This window comes from Schistocerca cancellata, chromosome 5, assembly GCF_023864275.1.
Source record: "Schistocerca cancellata isolate TAMUIC-IGC-003103 chromosome 5, iqSchCanc2.1, whole genome shotgun sequence".
NCBI classification, from domain to species: domain Eukaryota; kingdom Metazoa; phylum Arthropoda; class Insecta; order Orthoptera; family Acrididae; genus Schistocerca; species Schistocerca cancellata.
Window position 1 is genome coordinate 309,292,432 of NC_064630.1, and position 19,678 is coordinate 309,312,109.

Here is a 19,678-nt window from a genome sequence, read left to right on the forward strand (position 1 = left end):
CCTTGACTGGGGAACTATAGGCACACAGAGGAAAATGGAGGTACTACCGACACTGCATAAGATGGAAGAAAATGAACGGTTGATGACTGTTCTTAAAATCGTATTTATCGTACTCAGGGTTGCCAACACAGAAAAATTTAATCCGCTAAACTGAAGTTAAAATTCTGCTAAAATCCGCTAAATGCTTATTATTGTTATTTACCCTCCTAAAAACGAAATTTCAGTGCACTAATAACTTACAAAGGAATTTTTTGTCATCGTCATGGCATATTATTATTATTATTGTAGTTACTACTACTACTACTACTAAAAGGAACTTTACAGAGTTCAGATTCCACTCACCACGTTAATGTAGTTCAATCCACAGTATTTCATTTTCCTCCTCATCCTGCAGTAAGTTGTCTGCTGAAATACTGGGACCGACTGAAGATATCCCCGGGGCATATGCTCTCATGGTGCCGATTTCTAGAACATTCTCCGGCAGCTCGTAATCGTGACAGCACTTACCAACACGATTAAGACCAGCTCTTATTGTAATTATGACGTTCACCATAATAGTAGTCAGTCTGTTCCGGAGATACATTTTTATCAAATTTTCCCACCTCTGCATTGGACCATGGTAAAACCAAAAGCATAATAGACAGATATAAGAGTTCTTGGAAAGGATGTAAGTCGCTGGCATCTCTTTATGACCCACTTTCATTCCAGAATGCCGCAGTATTTTTGATTTGTTTCCATTGGACAGTAGTGAGCTTGGAGCAATGAAATTAAATTTCTGTTACTGTACTGACTAACAAGCTCATTTCCTTAGCCAGCGATACTATCGGTTCTTTTATCACTCTCAAGCATTTTCTTGGAGCAATTAAGCATACTTTTTACAACACTTTTACATTTTGGGGCAAGCGGCGTTGCAGCTCAGAAGCAAGGGAAACAAGGAAAGGGACCATATATTTTCCTTATGGCATTCTCAACCTCAGAAGAAATTTTGTTGCAAGTATTCATATCCTGCAGTAAGACTTTGACCTCATGACCTATGTATATTGTTGCCACCTTACTGTATATTTGCGAACATCTGCTGTTAAAAGATCGCCTCTATGCCCTGGTACAACAATTCTCCTTACGAGCCAACTTATTAGTAAAACAGCATCGTTTAGGAGCCGTGATTGGTCTGCAGAATTTGACTGCAAATCCTTATTTACCAGCTGAGATTCTTCCAAATAAGGTTTCGGAAAAGTAAGATAAATTTTCAGATAAATTTTGTTTACGTCATCACTGTACATATTATGGAGGACTTGGGCAGTATAGCACTTCTCATGAAGCGCTGCTATTTCAAAGTGGGTTTTTAGATCAAGCCTCTGAGACAAAGCACGAGAAACAGCCTCTAAAATAGACATCCAATGTGCATCGCACTTCTGAACTATTTCATTTATTGATAACTTTCTATAAGCAATTTGACGAGATGGAGACTTGGAAAACCTAGAATAGGTTTCTGACAACAAAAATGCCAAATTCCGGGGCAAAGTTTAAGCTGCGGCAGAAGATACCGCCAGCTTCAAGGAATGGCAGACACAAGGAATTACTTCTCTTTTCAAATTCTGGTACACACCATTATTGATGCCTACCACAACTGCTGCATTATTAGTACCCAAACCGCGCATTAAATGAACGTTCAAGCCGTACTCAGTAAACAAAGGATTCAAATCATTAGTTACTGCCACTGCGTTTCCTTTCTCTAACTATACCATTCCAAAGAATGTGGAAACAGTGCGACCTTGGGCCTCAGAAAAGTATATCACACACGCAGCTAACAATTTACTGGCACTAATATCTGTAGATTCATCCAAAAGTACACTGAAATATCCGTCTCCTATGTCCTTTTTCAGACTGGCCTTGAAATGTGGGTAAAGAATGTTTTTAATAACACCACTACACATGCTTGAATGCCAACGCATCTGAGAGACATGGTCAGAAAGTACAAAACATCTTTATGAAAGGCAGCAGAGGTGATACACAGATTTTATTGCGGAATGGTTTGCCACAAATAAACATAATGCAGCTTCTGCAACAGAAATTTCACTGGGCTGTCCAACTACAGGTGCATCAGGTTTCAACTGACCCTGCTAAGAAACGGGTGCCGCAGCTTTCTGGTTTTTAATGATTCAATAAATCCGACAGACGCGAATTTAAATTGCACTGGAAAAATTGACATCGTACACTAGAAGGATCAGCGGGGATCTCGAGAAGCCAGTCTTTAAATTGTTTGTTGCTAAGCCATTCTTTTCTAAGCTTTAGGGTGTATTTTTTGTCCTTTTGCTTCGACGTTTTGATGAGACAACTAAAAAAAAAAGTAAAGAAAATCACTAACGCGATTAACTGCACCATAAACATTAACAATTCAACACTATGCACTGCACCGACTTCGGTTCACGCTAACTTGTAACTGCAATGCTATAAGCAAAGAACTAAGACGGGAAAGGATTGTTCTGTTGTGTTGAGGCAGGAGAAACACTACATTGAAATCAGATTTAACTGGAGCAGTATTGTTGCCAGTTTATGATTTTTCGGGCTAAATATAGTTTCAAATTGTATAATGAAAAGAAAAATTAAACGGAAAAACTATTGTTGCAGATATCAACCCACAAATCCGTTGACCGCTAAATGCAAAATTTCAACCGCTGACAGTGTGTAAAATCCGTCAAATTTAGCGGAAATTACGCTAATTTGGCAACTCTGATGGTACTTCCTCACAGTCAATAAATAATCAGCGTGAATTCTAACACACATATCTCTGAAAGGCTGGAGTGACTTTGGTAAATGCATGTTTGACGAATAGTGTGGACTGTGTCCCTGCAGGACACTATTTGAGCATGCCTCACGAAGCGTTTCAAAGTTCCAGTTTCCCACTCCTTCTTCTTCACACGTACACACTGCTCTTTTACCATCATGATTTTATGTAAATAGATTTTTAAATTTGAAAGAAGAAATCAATACATTTACTTAATTATGATGTACTTCACAAAAGTTGTCGCTTCAAACTAACCAAAACCTAAGTATTTTTTAAATTGAAATTAGATTTTAGGGGTTTCAGTAGTTTGGCAAGTACGTCGGAAGATATATAAATAAAACAACGACAAAGATACAATAAGCTTTATTTACAGCTCTAGTAGCAATAATGAGTTTTCTGCTACAGATTAATGTAATACATTACGTCATGATTGGAGACTGGCAACACCTCCATTATGGAACACAAGTTTGCTGTTACGCACATGGGTAAATGATTAAACATGTTAAGCATCCTCTCTGACTAGCCGATATGACTGTTGCGGCGCTTTTGTGGCGCTGGCACAAAGGTAGGTTGCTCTGATCTTGGTGACAGGTAAAATTCTCATCTATGGCACTTGACGCGTGTACAGCTCTTGAGCAACAAAGTGTTGGGCAACACCCTACTTTGTAGAGTGAGGGCATCTGAGTATATTTACGGTGATACGTCCATGCGCTGGAAGGCCTCAAACTTGGTGGCCATTTTCGTGCAATTTGAGAGGAGTAGGCTATGATCTGGCACCAGATTTCAACATCTTCCTTACTTTAATTCCCATAACTAACCATAAAAAGAAGTACAACAGAGCAACAGTAGGCAGTAGAACTCACGAGGACACCCACACGACACAAATACACTTGAACACTGCATTGGTGGAAAACAGAGGGTTCTAGATTAGTACTTAGTAAATTTAACGAATTTCCTTCGTTCACGGTTTCAGTTAATGACTGAGCAGAGGCGGAGAATACCTGATGCAATGTGGTTCTTCTCTTTACGAAACGATATTTCTGATGCAAAAATAAATAAGTATAGACAGAAAAACAAAAAAAGAGAAAAATGCTCACAAGTAGGGCGGTAACAGTTAGTGAGCCTTTCAAAGTTAGAACTGGAGTTCCTCACAGCAATGGTCTTTCGACAGTGCTTTTTCAAAGCTGCATTAAATTTTAAGATACTGGGGTGAAGCAAGACGTGGGAAAAAAGAACCACAAACAGTACTACAGAAACTCTTGATGGAGTTACGGAGAAAACGAGACTATAAATCAAATATGTGGAATTTATGTATAGTGGATAAGAGCACAATGAGGAAAGAAAGCGAGAATTGACAAATTTAAATTCGTAGAGAAGTAGATCCAGTCCATCGGACTAGAGGGCATACGTAATCAATAACGAAAGGTTAAGAAAGTACTGCACAAACTGGCATAAAACGGTTACGATTATCATTTCTGGCGTAGGTAAATGTATTGAAGCAGTAATTAAGCCAGAGATATTGTGTGAATGAGAGTAACTTAAGTTGAAAATGTGAAAAGAAAAAATATGAAAGGAAATTTAGAGGCTGAAGAAGAATAACGAAAACACCTGGAACAACGGAAAGGAGAAAGATTTGCACAGAAACACAGAAACAAATTAAAAAACACAAGGCTAAAACTTTTCGGACGCCTGCACTCATTAAACAATAGGTTAACATAATAATTTGTGACTTCATTTTTAGTTTAAGACAGCGACAGCCTAGCTAGACCAGACAAGACGGCATCTCAGAAGCCTTAAAATCACACATCGTCGAGAATATATCTGAATCTGCGTAGATTCAGCAAAATTTCGGCTGAGCTATGAAATTAATCCCTTAAGAGGATAATGATTGACTATGAGAGTGCCATAAAGAACCCTGGTGATGGAAAGAAGAGAAACGCAGTTCTAAGACGACTACCAATGGTAAAAATTGTAAATTTATAAAAGAGGGACTTATGTCAACGTTTTCCTGCGGTATATCCAAAGTGAGTGAGAAAAAAGGATGAATGACTGCCAACAGAAATGTCCAGGAAGCGACACACTCTCGTCCAACAAAATTGCCTTGCGGTTCACACGAACACTGGTTGGTGTGGTGGAGCTAGTGCGCCTTCAGCTTGCCGGGGGAACCCCTCCACTAACTCTCCTGGTGAGGAGGCGGCAGCATAGCAGGACGGAGGCGAATGCTACCGCGAATGCAGCCAGCACGTCGAGCAGCAGGTACTGGGGGAGCGGCGCATCCACCGCGTCCGAGCGCAGGTGGGGGGCACCGCCATGGCGCAGCACGTACTCCGACCAGAAGACGGCCGTCTCCAGGGGCGGTGTCCGCCAGTCTCTGAAGGCGCGCGACAGCTCCATGGCGCGCTCCTTGTACCTGTCCGACAGTCACACGCTCAAGTCTCGCACTCGGGGCGGCAGTACGTCGTATACCAATCGTCAAAAGACCAAGAGAACTACCGGGTGATCAGAAAGTCAGTATAAATTTGAAAACTTAATAAACCACGGAATAATGTAAAGAAAATTGTAAATTAGGCTTATGGTATTATCTTGTTATTATTAGAAGGAATGTTAACGTCTAGAATACACTATTATGCATGTGACTGACGTTACAGCGTCGGAAGACGACTTGGGTCCCAGTCCCACTGCCAGACACCAAGAAATATTTTTCCGTTGTTTCCAATTTCACCTTCCGGTACATTCGTGCACTACGTCCTTGCTACATGTTCGCGGTCGATTTTCTGAGTATATATTTGTCTGGACGTTTCCCTAGGAGCTAAAGGTCGCTAAATTTCCAATCGGTCGTTTCCAGCGTGTAGCACACACACTATCTGATGAATAGTATGTGGATACCTACACTCCTGGAAATGGAAAAAAGAACACATTGACACCGGTGTGTCAGACCCACCATACTTGCTCCGGACACTGCGAGAGGGCTGTACAAGCAATGATCACACGCACGGCACAGCGGACACACCAGGAACCGCGGTGTTGGCCGTCGAATGGCGCTAGCTGCGCAGCATTTGTGCACCGCCGCCGTCAGTGTCAGCCAGTTTGCCGTGGCATACGGAGCTCCATCGCAGTCTTTAACACTGGTAGCATGCCGCGACAGCGTGGACGTGAACCGTATGTGCAGTTGACGGACTTTGAGCGAGGGCGTATAGTGGGCATGCGGGAGGCCGGGTGGACGTACCGCCGAATTGCTCAACACGTGGGGCGTGAGGTCTCCACATTACATCGATGTTGTCGCCAGTGGTCGGCGGAAGGTGCACGTGCCCGTCGACCTGGGACCGGACCGCAGCGACGCACGGATGCACGCCAAGACCGTAGGATCCTACGCAGTGCTGTAGGGGACCGCACCGCCACTTCCCAGCAAATTAGGGACACTGTTGCTCCTGGGGTATCGGCGAGGACCATTCGCAACCGTCTCCATGAAGCTGGGCTACGGTCCCGCACACCGTTAGGCCGTCTTCCGCTCACGCCCCAACATCGTGCAGCCCGCCTCCAGTGGTGTCGCGACAGGCGTGAATGGAGGGACGAATGGAGACGTGTCGTCTTCAGCGATGAGAGTCGCTTCTGCCTTGGTGCCAATGATGGTCGTATGCGTGTTTGGCGCCGTGCAGGTGAGCGCCACAATCAGGACTGCATAGGACCGAGGCACACAGGGCCAACACCCGGCATCATGGTGTGGGGAGCGATCTCCTACACTGGCCGTACACTACTGGTGATCGTCGAGGGGACACTGAATAGTGCACGGTACATCCAAACCGTCATCGAACCCATCGTTCTACCATTCCTAGACCGGCAAGGGAACTTGCTGTTCCAACAGGACAATGCAAGTCCGCATGTATCCCGTGCCACCCAACGTGCTCTAGAAGGTGTAAGTCAGCTACCCTGGCCAGCAAGATCTCCGGATCTGTCTCCCATTGAGCATGTTTGGGACTGGATGAAGCGTCGTCTCACGCGGTCTGCACGTCCAGCACGAACGCTGGTCCAACTGAGGCGCCAGGTGGAAATGGCATGGCAAGCCGTTCCACAGGACTACATCCAGCATCTCTACGATCGTCTCCATGGGAGAATAGCAGCCTGCATTGCTGCGAAAGGTGGATATACACTGTACTAGTGCCGACATTGTGCATGCTCTGTTGCCTGTGTCTATGTGCCTGTGGTTCTGTCAGTGTGATCATGTGATGTATCTGACCCCAGGAATGTGTCAATAAAGTTTCCCCTTCCTGGGACAATGAATTCACGGTGTTCTTATTTCAATTTCCAGGAGTGTATTTATCTGGACGTTTCCCTAGGAGCTAAAGGTCGCTAAATTTCCAATCGGTCGTTTCCAGCGTGCAGCACACACACTATCTGATGAATAGTATGTGGATACCTATTTGTAATGCGGAACACTTCGAACGTGGACTAGGCGCTGGATGTCATCTGAGCAACAATACCATCACGGATATTTCAACCATTCTAAAGTTGCCCCAGTAGACAACTAGAGATGTGACTGAGGAATGGAAACGCAAAGGAACAACCTGAGGTAAACCGAGAACAGGCAGACCTCACGGCCTGACTGACAGGGGTCGTGGAGCATTGCAGAGGGTAGATGTAAAAATTATATGAAATCCGTGGAAAGTATTACTCGGGAGCTCGAAAGTGCTACCAACAGTCCGTATGCGTAAGAAGTTAAAAAAAAAAAGGACAGTGATCCAGATATTCTCATTACGTTTCTGTAGTCAGTGCTAAGCGATGATTCAGGTGGTGTAAAGAGAGACGCCACTGGATAGTGTATCATTGGAAACTAGTGACTTTGAATAATGAATCACGCTATACCCTGCGGCAATCTGATGGAAGGTTTTGCGTTTGGCGAATGCCTGAAGAACGTTACCTGTCATCGTGCGTAGCGCCAACAGCGAAGTATGGAGGAGGTGGTGTTAAGGTATGTGTTTTTTTCGTTCTTAGGGTGACTGTGCAGTAGGATTGTAGAATATATACTGAACATTATGAATTACCTTGAAGAAAGCGGCCTATTGGCCCAGAGCACGGGTTCAGGAAACATATTCCTGCGAAACACAACTAGCTCTTTATTCGGACGAAGTAGTGAGTACCATCGACAAGAGATCCTAAATTGATTCTATATTTCTACATTTTCAGAAGACGTTTGACATAGTTCCTCACAAGATACTTCTAATCATATTGCATCCTTAAGGACTGTCGGTTCGCTAGTGCAGCTGGATTCGTGATTTCCTGTCATTTCTGACGGGAGCAATTCAAAGTATGCTGATACAACAGCCCCATACATATCAACCATGTGGTAATCGGTGGAAAATAATCGAGTGAAACAGAAGTGATTTACGGCGTTCTTAAGGAAAGTGTTTTACTTCCTCTACTGTTCCTAATCTGTATAAACGATTTAGGAGACAATGTGACCGCTCTCTTAGCCTGTTTGCTGATGATGCTGTCATTGATCACATAGTAAAGTCATTAGAAGATCAAAACCAAAGGCAAAATGACTTAGGGATAATATCTGCACTTTGCGAATAGAGGCAGTTGTGTCTGAATGAGGAACAGTGTGAGCACGTCCACATGAGTACGAAAATATATCCGATATATTTGGGTTACATGATAAATCATACAAATTTAAAAGCTATCAATTCAAATAAATACCTAGGAATTACAGTTACGAACAACCTAAATTGGAACGATCACATAGAAAATGTTGTAGGGAACGCAAACCAAACACTGCGTTTTATTGCTAGAACATTACACTGTCTACACTACGTTTGTCCGTTGTCTGCTATTGCTGTGCGGTATGAGATGTTTAGTAAATATAAACGGTGTCACTGACATGATAAGTGAGCTGGGGTGGCAATCGTTGAAATAAAGGCGTTTGTGATTGCGACGAGATGTCCTCACGAAATTTCAATGACCAGCTTTCTCTTTAGAATGTGAAAGTATTTTCTCCAATCCACATAGGGAAAAATGATCATCGTAACAAAACAAGAGCCGGACGATGTGGCCGTGCGGTTCTAGGCGCTTTAGTCTGGAGCCGCGTGACCGCTACGGTCGCAGGTTCGAATCCTGCCTCGGGCATAGATGTGTGTGTTGTCCTTAGGTTAGTTAGGTTTAAGTAGTTCTAAGTTCTAGGGGACTGATGACCACAGATGTTAAGTCCCATAGTGCTCAGAGCCATTTTAACCAACCATTTGCCAACAAAAAAAGAGCAATTGGAGCTCGTACACACAGACTTTAGTCTTCATTTTTCTCACGCGCTATTAGGAGTGGAACGGTAGAGGAGTAGTCGGAAGCTAGTTCAAAGAACCCTGTGCAAGGCACAGTAATCATGTAGATGTTGATTTTTTGTTGCTCCTTATCCTTTCAGTGTTCGTTTCTTGCACTTTGTACCCAGTTGGCAAAATCACCCTGTACAAACACATTCTTTATCTTCATTTAAAACATAAGACTTGGTTACCCACAGATTGTGCTGGATTTTCATGAAACACTGTTCATGAGATATTGGGAAAATATTACGATGAATTTGTTTGGGACCGACCTGCTTCACGAAGGTGGCTAGTGAGAGCTGTTCGGCTACCGAAAGCTTTAACGTATTTGACAGTGAGAACAGCCCTCGTCTTCTTTCATGACAGTGCATTCCATTAGTGTCGACGGCATCGAAGAAAATTCGTTTTAATGAATTAATGAATTCCAAGAACATTCCTTTACTGGCAGCTGGTCTCAGCATGTGATGAGCAAAGCAACACTAGACTCATACGGGGAGATTCACTTTGCGTATGAAGTTTACAGTGTGGATCCTGAAATGTTTTCTAACAGTAGTTATATGAATACAGCAAATGTCTTCATGAATGCAGGTATCTGTTCTTACCCAGGGTCGTTCAGCACTTGTCGTAAAGCGGACAAGATGCGTTCCTTTGTGGTTTCGAGGAGGGGTAACAGCACCGCGACGCCCTTGTCGACCAAGGCTATGCTGTTCCTGTGCTGGTCGGCGAAGAGCGGAATCGTTACCATGGGGACGGCGTTGTACACCGCCTCTATGACTCCCAGCTGGCCGCCATGCGTCATGAAGACCCGAATCCCGGGGTGACCTAAGAAAGCAACAAAAAGTTTACGTGTTTGCGTTCTGTTGCTTGTTCTCCTACTGGGAACTTACGCCCCTACGCATTTGTAAGCGTATCAAAATCTACCTTTGGACCCAAAGTGCTTTGACAGTGCATTAAATTTCTAATGCTTGATGAGTAAATGACGATTGTCACGTACCTTCGTAATATGAACTGAAAGCTCATTGTTACTTTTTTATCTAGAACTAATAAATGATTGAGAGGCCATGTGCACTGTGCGTGTTTGCATTCTGATCTGCGCAGACTGTAATGTGAGGTGTGGCTATAAAAGAACGGGTCTGTTGCTGTCAAACATATTATTTCAAACACATTCATATTTAGCTATTTTTCACCCACAGTATATTCCCCTCTTCGATCCCTACAATACTCCATTCGAATGTTATATTGAAGTGCTGGAATTCTTCCTCTGAGAACTCCTTGATGACTCTTGCCGCTTTTCCTTTCACTGCTTCAGCGGACTGAAATCGTGTCCCTTTTAATGCAGATTTCACCTTGGGGAACAGAAAAAAGGCACAGGGCGCTGCATCAAGCGAATGAGGTGAGTGTTCTAACAACCGGGTGCTGCAGTATGCTTGAAACCTCTTTAACAGATAATGCAGTATGAGCCGGTGCGTTGTGTTGATGCAGAACCCATGATCTGTTCTTCCACAATTCCGGTGTTTTCTTCTTATTTTCTCAAGGAGTTGACCAACAACCTCAAAGTATTAATATAGGTCAATAATTTGACTTTAGAAACCCAGTGAAGATACACAATTCCACGAATATCGGAAAAGAGTAATCATAATAGCTTTGACTCTTGATTTGCTCATGCGAACTTCTTTCGCTCTCGGCGATGTTGGTCTTCCAGTGCTTGGATTGGCGGTTAGTTTTTGGATCATAAGTGAAAGAAATTAGGATCATTTTCATTGGGGCACAGTGTCAGTAAAAAAAACGTTTTCACGAGCTTCTTCTTGTTTGATCGTGAGAATTTTCGGCATCACTTTGGCACACACTTTTTTTACGTTAAACTGGTTACACAAAATTTGTCTTGCGCTTTCTTTGTCCATTTCTACATTGCCATATCGAAATAGATTACCTACTTTTTCAACATTTTCATCCGTTTTTGATGTTGAATGGCGTCTCCGGCATGAGTCATCTTCAACGTCAACTCCACAATCTTTGAAACACTTGAATCACTCAAGAAGTCGCGTACGTAATAAACAGTTCTAGTCATACACGTCTCTTGCTGGACGATAGGTTTCAGTGACTGTTTTTCGAAGTTTCATGTGAAACTTCGCGACAGTTCATCGCTCTATTATTATACTTATCATTTATCCGGCAAAATAAAGTAACAGTTCTTACAAAAACGAAGGCCACTGATTTCTCTACAGACACCAGAGACGCCGCATTCCACTGAGAAGGCTTCACGCTTCACAGCTATTGGCTGTTTACCTTTGACGCATGAGTACTTACTCTGTGTTAGCACCAGTCTGGTTATTTTACAGCCACACGAGGTATAATATTGAAAAAAAAAATCGAATACCTAATCGCCAATCTTTCCTAATTTGCCATCTGCTATCTATATTTCGTTTCTTTTCTCTGTATGAACTTGTAACATAATTACAACTGTCATTCAGGTCATATTTGAAATAATATAAAAACTAAACTCCTCCCGTACAGGCCATGTAGGCCCAAAGGTACCGACCGACCGCCGTGACATCCTCAGCCCATAGGCGTCACTGGATGCGGATATGGAGGGGCATGTGGTCAGCACACCGCTCTCCCGGCCGTATGGAAGTTTTGAAATAATATAGGCAACTTCAAATTTTTTATCAACTCATCAAACAAAGTACAAGCACCCTTCTGGCTTGCGTCCATGCGCTACGACTGCTATCAGAATAAGCAGGATAACAAAATTTTTTTCTTCTTCCTCCGATGACAAACGAAAATGAGCAACACCTTTCAGGTATTCTGTCACGCTTGACCCATATTACAGCGCTGATTACATGCAACCGACTGGCTAATGCTTTCTACTTCACTTTCTTGACTTACGTCACAATTGGACGGTCATGTCACGGGATGGCACCACACCAACTACAGCGTTCCAAAGCGAGCAGTGTGATTTTTTATGGATGTAACCGCTTTTTTGATCGATGGGCTTGCCTGCGGTTGTGGTTATGTGGATGATTTACAAAGACGCAGTGGATCACGTTTGGGAAGCATTAAGGACGCTGGATCCCAAAGCAGCACTGAGGAGTGAGTCGACCAGGCACCAGTGTCCACTTTACGAGACAGTCGGGCGCCAGCACCATGTTGCCCATTTCGTTGATATGCAACGGAGGCAGCTCGGCCGCCGATCACTGGAGGAAACAATGTTCAGTGCTGTTCAGCTCATTAATCCATGTGATTACAAGAAGGTGGACCCAGAGATGGAACACTGAAATGTATAAACGATTGCTACCATAGAAACCTGCTGATGTGCCATCATATGCCCAGGGAATCTGGTAGGCAATGACTGTTGGCTGGGGTAGTTTCCAGATAGGTACAGTTGCAGAAAACACCATTAAATAGTTCGGACGTAGTACATACGCACGAGAACGGCGGTCGTCGTCGGTACGCACGCCAGAGCATGCACTACTGCCACACTACTGGCCATTAAAATTGCTACACCAAGAAGAAATGCAGATGATAACGGGTATTCATTGGAAAAATATATTATACTAGAACTGACATGTGATTACATTTTCACGCAATTTGGGAGCATAGATCCTGAGAAATCAGTACCCAGAACAACCACCTCTGGCCATAATAATGGCCTTGATATGCCTCGGCATTGAGTCAAACAGAGCTTGGATGGCGTGTACAGATACAGCTGCCCATGTAGCTTTAACACGATACCACAGTTCATCAAGAGTGGTGACTGGCGTATTGTGACGAGCCAGTTGCTCGGCCACCATTGACCAGACGTTTTCAGTTGGTGAGAGATCTGGAGAATGTGCTGGCCAGAGCAGCAGTCGGACATTTTCTGTATCCAGAAAGGCCCGTACAGGACCTGCAAAATGCGGTCGTGCATTATCCTGCTGAAATGTAGGGTTTCGCACTGATCGAATGAAGGGTAGAGTCACGGGTCGTAAAACATCTGAAATGTAACGTCCACTGTTCAAAGTGCCGTCAATAAGAACAAGAGGTGACCGAGACGTGTAACCAATGGCACCCCATACCATCACGACGGTTGATACCCCAGTATGGCGATGACGAATGCACGCATGTAATGTGCTTTCACCTCGATGTCGCCAAACACGGATGCGACAATCATGATGCTGTAAACAGAACCTGGATTCATCCGAAAAAATGACGTTTTGCCATTCGTGCACCCAGATTCGTCGTTGAGTACACCATCGCCGGCGCTCCTCTCTGTGTTGCAGCGTCAAGGGTAACCGCAGCCATGGTCTCCGAGCGGATAGTCCATGCTGCTGCAAACGTCGTCGAACTGTTCGTGCAGACGGTTGTTGTCTTGCAAACGTCCCCGTCTGTTGACTCAGGGATCGAGACGTGGCTGCACGATCCGTTACAGCCATACGGATAAGATGCCTGTCATCTCGACTGCTAGTGATACGAGGCCGTTGGGATCCAGCACGGCGTTCCGTAATACCCTCCTGAACCCACCGATTACATATTCTGCTAACAGTCATTGGATCTCGACCAACCCGAGGAGTAATGTCGCGATACGATAACCCGCATTAGCGATAGGCTCCAATCCGACCTTTATCAAAGTCGGAAACGTGATGGTACGCATTTCTCCTCCTTAGACAAGGCATCACAACAACGTTTCACCAGGCAACGCCGGTCAACTGCTGTTTGCGTATGAGAAATCGGTTGGAAACTTTCCTCATGTCAGCTCGTTGTAGGTGTCGCCAGCGACACCAACCTTGTGTGAATGTTCTGAAAAGCTGAAAGATCATTTGCATGTCTCAACGTCTTCTTCCTGTCGGTTAAATTTCGCGTCTACAGCGCGTCATCTTCGTGGTGCAGCAATTTTAATGGTCCGTAGTGTACATTCCAAAAATCCGCGCATTAATGAAATAAAGTGTCATGGTTATGAAATTAAGTCCTGAGGGCAAACTGGAAAAGAAGTTTAAAGTAAGGTTTAAAGAGCACAATAATAAAGAGAAAGATTCGTTGGCGGTGGTGAAGCACTTCAGGAGCAAGGAGCATTCATTGGGTAACTTCACAGACAGCATGAAGGTATTGCACTTTGGGGATAAAGGGTGGTTGGTTGGTTCAAATGGCTCTGAGAACTATGGGACTTAACTGCTGAGGTCATCAGTCCCCTAGAACTTAGAACTACTTAAACCTAACTAACCTAAGGATATCACACACATCCATGCCCGAGGCAGGATTCGAACCTGCGACCGTACCGGTCGCGCGGTTCCAGACTGTAGCGCCTAGAACCGCTCGGCTACTCCGGCCGGCAAAGGGTGGTTGTTTTCCAATTTAGAGGAAGCGGGGAATTTTTGGGCTTTAAGAAATGAATGCGTCCGCGTCTTAAAAGAGCAAACAGAAATGCGCAAGAAGCATTTCTGGGCCCGATTTAGCGATGTTCCCGTTGGGAAGCAGTCAACAGTTCCAGTTAGCGGTGTTAATTTTATGCTTCCTATTGAGCATTTTATCTAAATGAATGCGATGCAACAAAGCTATAGTATTGGTTTTTAGAACTTGTTGGGACTTGACGTATAATGTTCATAGATTTTACGATAGACAGTAGCATCGACGGGGACCTTGTCGTATGCGCTGCAGGAAAGTACGCTCTTTGGTACGAGGGTTGCCAAGAAAGTAATGCACCACATTTTCTTTTCTCAGACGAAAACAATGCTACGAATGCGAAACGTTCCATATGTATTATTTGAAGTCTTATGAGTGAGTGCGCCAAGTTTCCGTCACTTCCGTCAAATAACGTAGCCGCAGGACAGTGTCAAAATGGCGTCTGAAGGTGATGCACGTTACAAGTAACTTGCCGTCATTGCATTTCTCACTGCAGAGAAAGGAGCTGTAGGGAATATTCACAAACGCTTATACAAAGTCTATGGAGCGTCTGCTGTCGAGAGAAGTAGTTAGTCGCTGGGCACGGAGGGTGAGGTCATCAGAATTCCGTTCGGCGGAGCTCCACGACTTGCAGCGGTCGGGAAGACCATCCACGGCTGTCACACCTGACATGGTGCAGCGAGCTGATGTTGTCATTCGCGAGGACTGACGCATTACGACTCGGCACTTGGCGCTGCATCTGTCAATCGGCAAATGAGGTGTGCCTGGAATTATGCGCACTCTTGGACATTCAAAAGTGTGTGCAAGATGGGTCACTCTGGATCTAACGGTGGATCACAAAACGCACAGAAAAAACATTTTCCTTGCTTTGTTGCAACGTTTTGAAGCTGAGGGGGAGGCCTTCTTGTCCCGGATTGTGTCAGGTGACGAGATCTGGGCTCACCATTTTGAGCCCAAAATAAAACGACTGTCGATGGAATGGTGCCATTTCCACTCGCCACAGAAGGAAAAATTCAAAGCAACTGCTTCCGTCGGTAAGGCCATGATCACCGTGTTCTGGGATTCAAAAATGTGTGTGAAACCTTATGGAACTTAACTGCTAAGGTCATCAGTCCCTAAGCTTACACACTACTTAACCTAAATTATCCTAAGGACAAACACATACACCCCTGCCCGAGGGAGGACTCTAACCTCCGCCGGGACCAGCCGCACTGTCCATGTACACACTTTTGTTTCGCGCTGTAGGAAGGCCGTATATCGGGATGGAGAGGACGTGGGAAAATAGGGTGTGTAGGTAAAACACCATTCTTTTGTGTGTGTAATTCTCATTATGTTCGGTAAAGAATTGTTGAAGAAAAAAATGCGGTGCATTACTTTCTGGGCAACTATCGTAGGTGGAAACGACTACCTTCCGTTTACAACTGTGCTTTGAAACAAGTATAATAGGCCAACATGAAATGCATATATGCTGCTGGACTTTTACTTTTGATGGTGCCTGATGACAAAGAAGCTCTGAGGTATGTTATAGTCAGGATGGTATAAATATTTTTATATGGTGGTTAGTACGTGCCGTACTGTGATTTATTGATTAGTTTCCACGTTTTGTAGCATTTGATAATGGGATAACATAATACCGAAACATGCTGTACTAAAAATATCGCTCATTTGACAATTGGTAGCGTAACATTATCTGTACTGAATCTTGAGACAGTTGTACGATGGCTGGTATTTTGTGTACTTACGAAGGACGTCGGTCTGTGGCAGCCATCTGCGCATCATGATGTTGGAGCTAAGGTTGGGGATGCCATCCGCGTTCCCCTTCCAAAGCACGCGCTGCGGCAACTCTGCGAAGGCCGCCGCCATCGCCGCTGTCACCTCCTCGGGCACAGTTTCTGGCCGGATTGTTGAGCCAAACGTGAAGAGAATCACTCCATGCTCGGCCTCGTCCATGAACTTCTGTATGTCCTGCGGGTTTAAGTGGGTTATGGCTGATCAAGCATGTAATTCTCTCGTATAATTCGATCTACATTAAATGTTTGATTGCATACTAAACTAAGCTGAACAATTCCATGTACCGCACAACAGCTACAGTGTATAAGTACGAGGTGCGTTCAATAAGTAATGCAACACTCTCTTTTTCTGGAAAGAGGTTCGTTTTATTAAGTATTCAATCCGATGGCCTTACGCAACGTTACTAGGAGGGCCTACGTGCCGGCATGGTACCACTCTCCTGGTCAATGTCGGAGCCAACGTCTTGTTGCACCAATAACACCCCCCCCCCCTCCTCCCGACCCTGTCATCTACGTACTGCTTCTGCGGAGTGCATCCTTCGTTGGGTCAAAGAGATGAAGTTGGAAGGTGCCACTTCCAGCTGTCGGGTGGATGACGAAGACCAGTCCAAGCCTTTATGAGGCCATTTCGAGTGCGAGGCCTTGCATTTTCCTGGAAAAGGAAAAGTTCATTTGAATTTTTGTGCCGATGAACACACTGAAGTAGTTTCTTAAATTTCAGGACGGTGGCACAATACACTTCAGAGTTGATCGTAGGACCGCGGAGGACGCCATCAAACAAATAACCCCTTTAGAGTCCCAGAAGACGGGCGCCATGACTTAACCTGCTGAGGGTTCTAACAACCCTACCACAACAAAGGTCAAAAATTAATTATGATTGTAGTGTTGCTCACGCTGCTAAATATTGCATTTTCGGGCAACAACAAAGTTATATCATGTGGCAGGTGTCATTAGAGCACAGTTAATAAAGTCATTTCTTGAAATAATGGATAAATCAGGCACTCAACTTTTCGTGTTTCCCACGCTGGTCTCGTTGTGAACTCATGGCTCAATCGTCGAAAATCTAGGTAGTGATGATTCCAAGCACAGATGCAAAGAGGCCTAGGTGTTATTCTGCGATATTCAAAAGTTTTGTAGATGTGTTTCATAAACCATTCTTGAAGATTAAACTTTTGCAAGTTAGGACAATGGTGATGTAAAAAAGTAATCAGCACTCCGAATTTAAGTTGCACCTCTTTTTTATTACTTTTGTTGCAATATCACGTAACTCGTTCCAAAACATCACTTCACAATATAAAACATATTTGAAAATATCTGCCTCACTGTTACAATTCACATTTCATAAACTGACTACAATTTGCCTCTTTTTAACATGACGACCAAAGCTTGACTCTCTAATAACCGGTTGCGCGCCCAAAAATCAGAGTTACAACTACGTCAAAGATCATAGTGACAAAAGAAAAAATACACATAACAATAATATCATTGCAATATATACATATCGATGTATCGAAGTACCTCTACATTAATGAAATCAAATCTGAATGTTGTCACAGAAATATGTTAACTATTTTACAGAAACACAGTAGAATATTGCTGGTATCGACAGGTTGAGATCAGGTGCCGTAATGGTTACGTAATTCAAGTACCATTACAGAGTGCAGCTTTGAACTTTTTCTTCGGAGGATAGCCGGTATAATGTCACTCTGTGGATTACTGTTTTGTTTCCGGTTCGAAGTGATGAAATGGTATCTCATCGGTTGTGAAAATGTTCGACAAGGAAATTCTCACAATCAGCCTCGCACTGATGGTCCTTCGTTGCTCTTCATGGTCTTCAGTTAGGCGGCTAGGAACTCAGCGGGTACGGGCTTTTCAGTACCATAACTGGTGGACGAGTGTGTCAGCACTAACGACAGAGAAGTCCAGTTATGCAGCGAGCTGTTTCGATTGTGAGCCGTCGATCGCCTCGAATGACAGTGTCTGTACATTCCAAAATTGCAGGAGTGACAGCTGTGTGCTGCCTGCTGGCACGATGGAGATGGGACCGGTTTGTGTGACCTTGTTACGATGAAGACAGACGCCTCACCGAACGACTCATCGTGCTTTTGTTCACTGCCAAGTATCCGTAGACATTCTGCAAGCGACGATGAATATCTGCGATGCTCTGCCTTTCCGCCAAAAGAATCTCAGTGACAGCTGTCTGCTTAGAATGCACCTACGTTTCAAACACCACTTTGAAGGCTTCGTATAGCGCCGTCGGAACTTCATGAAACTATAGGGGCTGAAGCGGGAATATTCCACGATGTTCCTCACCAAATTACATATTTTTTTCAACCGAAACTAGCTGAGAAAAAATGTGTTGCTTTACTTATTGAATGCCTCTACTAAGTGTTGAGTATACGGCTCCGACGTGTACTTTGCAGGAGGAGAGCATATACTAATCAGCCAGAACATTTTTACTACCTACCCAACAGCCTGTATGCCCACCAAAAAATGGTTCAAATGGCTCTGAGCACTATGGGATTTAACATCTTAGGTCATCAGTCCCCTAGAACTTAGAACTACTTAAACCTAACTAACCTAACGACATCACACACATCAATGCCCGAGACAGGATTCGAACCTGCAACCGTAGCAGTCCCGCGGCTCCGGACTGCAGCGCCAAGAACTGCACAGCCACGGCACGGATAACGGTGACGATTCGTCGTGTCATGGAAGCAATGAGGCCTTGGTAGGTCGCTGGAGGAAGTTGGCATCACATCTGCACAGAAAATTCACCTACTTCCCGTAATTTACGGAGAGGCGGCGATAGTGCTGACTCCACTTTCAATCACATCCCAGATATGCTCGATCGGGTTCAGATCTGGTGAGTTGGGTGGCCAGCGCATCAGCTAGATCTCGCCACTGTGTTCCGTGAACCACTCCATCACACTCCTGGCCTTGTGACATCGCGCATTTTCGTGCTGAAATATGCCACTGCCGTCGGGAAACATTATGGTCATGAAGGGGTGTACGTTGTCTGCAACCAGTAAATGATTCTCCTTGGCCATCATGATGCGTTGTACGAGCTCCACTGAACCCTTGGATGCCGACGTGAATGTTCCCCGGAGCGTAATGGAACCGCTGACAGCTTGTCTCCGTCGTGCAGTGCAGGTGTCAAGGAGCTAATCCATTGAAAGACGAAGGATTCGCGCCTTCTCATTAACACGATGAAGAAGGTATCAGGATTCATCAGACCATGCAATGCTCTCCCACTGCGCCAACGCCCAGTGCCTATCATCACGTGCCCGTTTCAGTCTAGTTGCTGATGTCGTGGTGTTAACATTGGGACATACATGGGTCGTCGGCTGCGGAGGCCCTTTGTTAGGAGTGTTCGGTGCACTGTGCGCTCAGACACACATGTGCTCTTCCCACCATTA

The 19,678-nt window shown here is 44.4% G+C and overlaps 1 protein-coding gene across 1 annotated transcript in view; it reads right to left on the bottom strand.

The window, feature by feature from the left end:
• Window positions 1-4,933: 4,933 nt before the first annotated feature.
• Window positions 4,934-19,678, bottom strand: part of LOC126188509 (UDP-glucosyltransferase 2-like) — a 606,008-nt gene continuing 591,263 nt past the window's right edge. The window contains exons 4-6 of the mRNA XM_049930112.1: window positions 16,212-16,434; window positions 9,696-9,915; window positions 4,934-5,195 (exon numbers count right to left, since the gene is read on the bottom strand). Of these exons, the coding sequence (XP_049786069.1) occupies window positions 4,934-5,195; window positions 9,696-9,915; window positions 16,212-16,434 (705 nt within the window). The remainder of the gene's footprint in view (window positions 5,196-9,695; window positions 9,916-16,211; window positions 16,435-19,678) is intronic.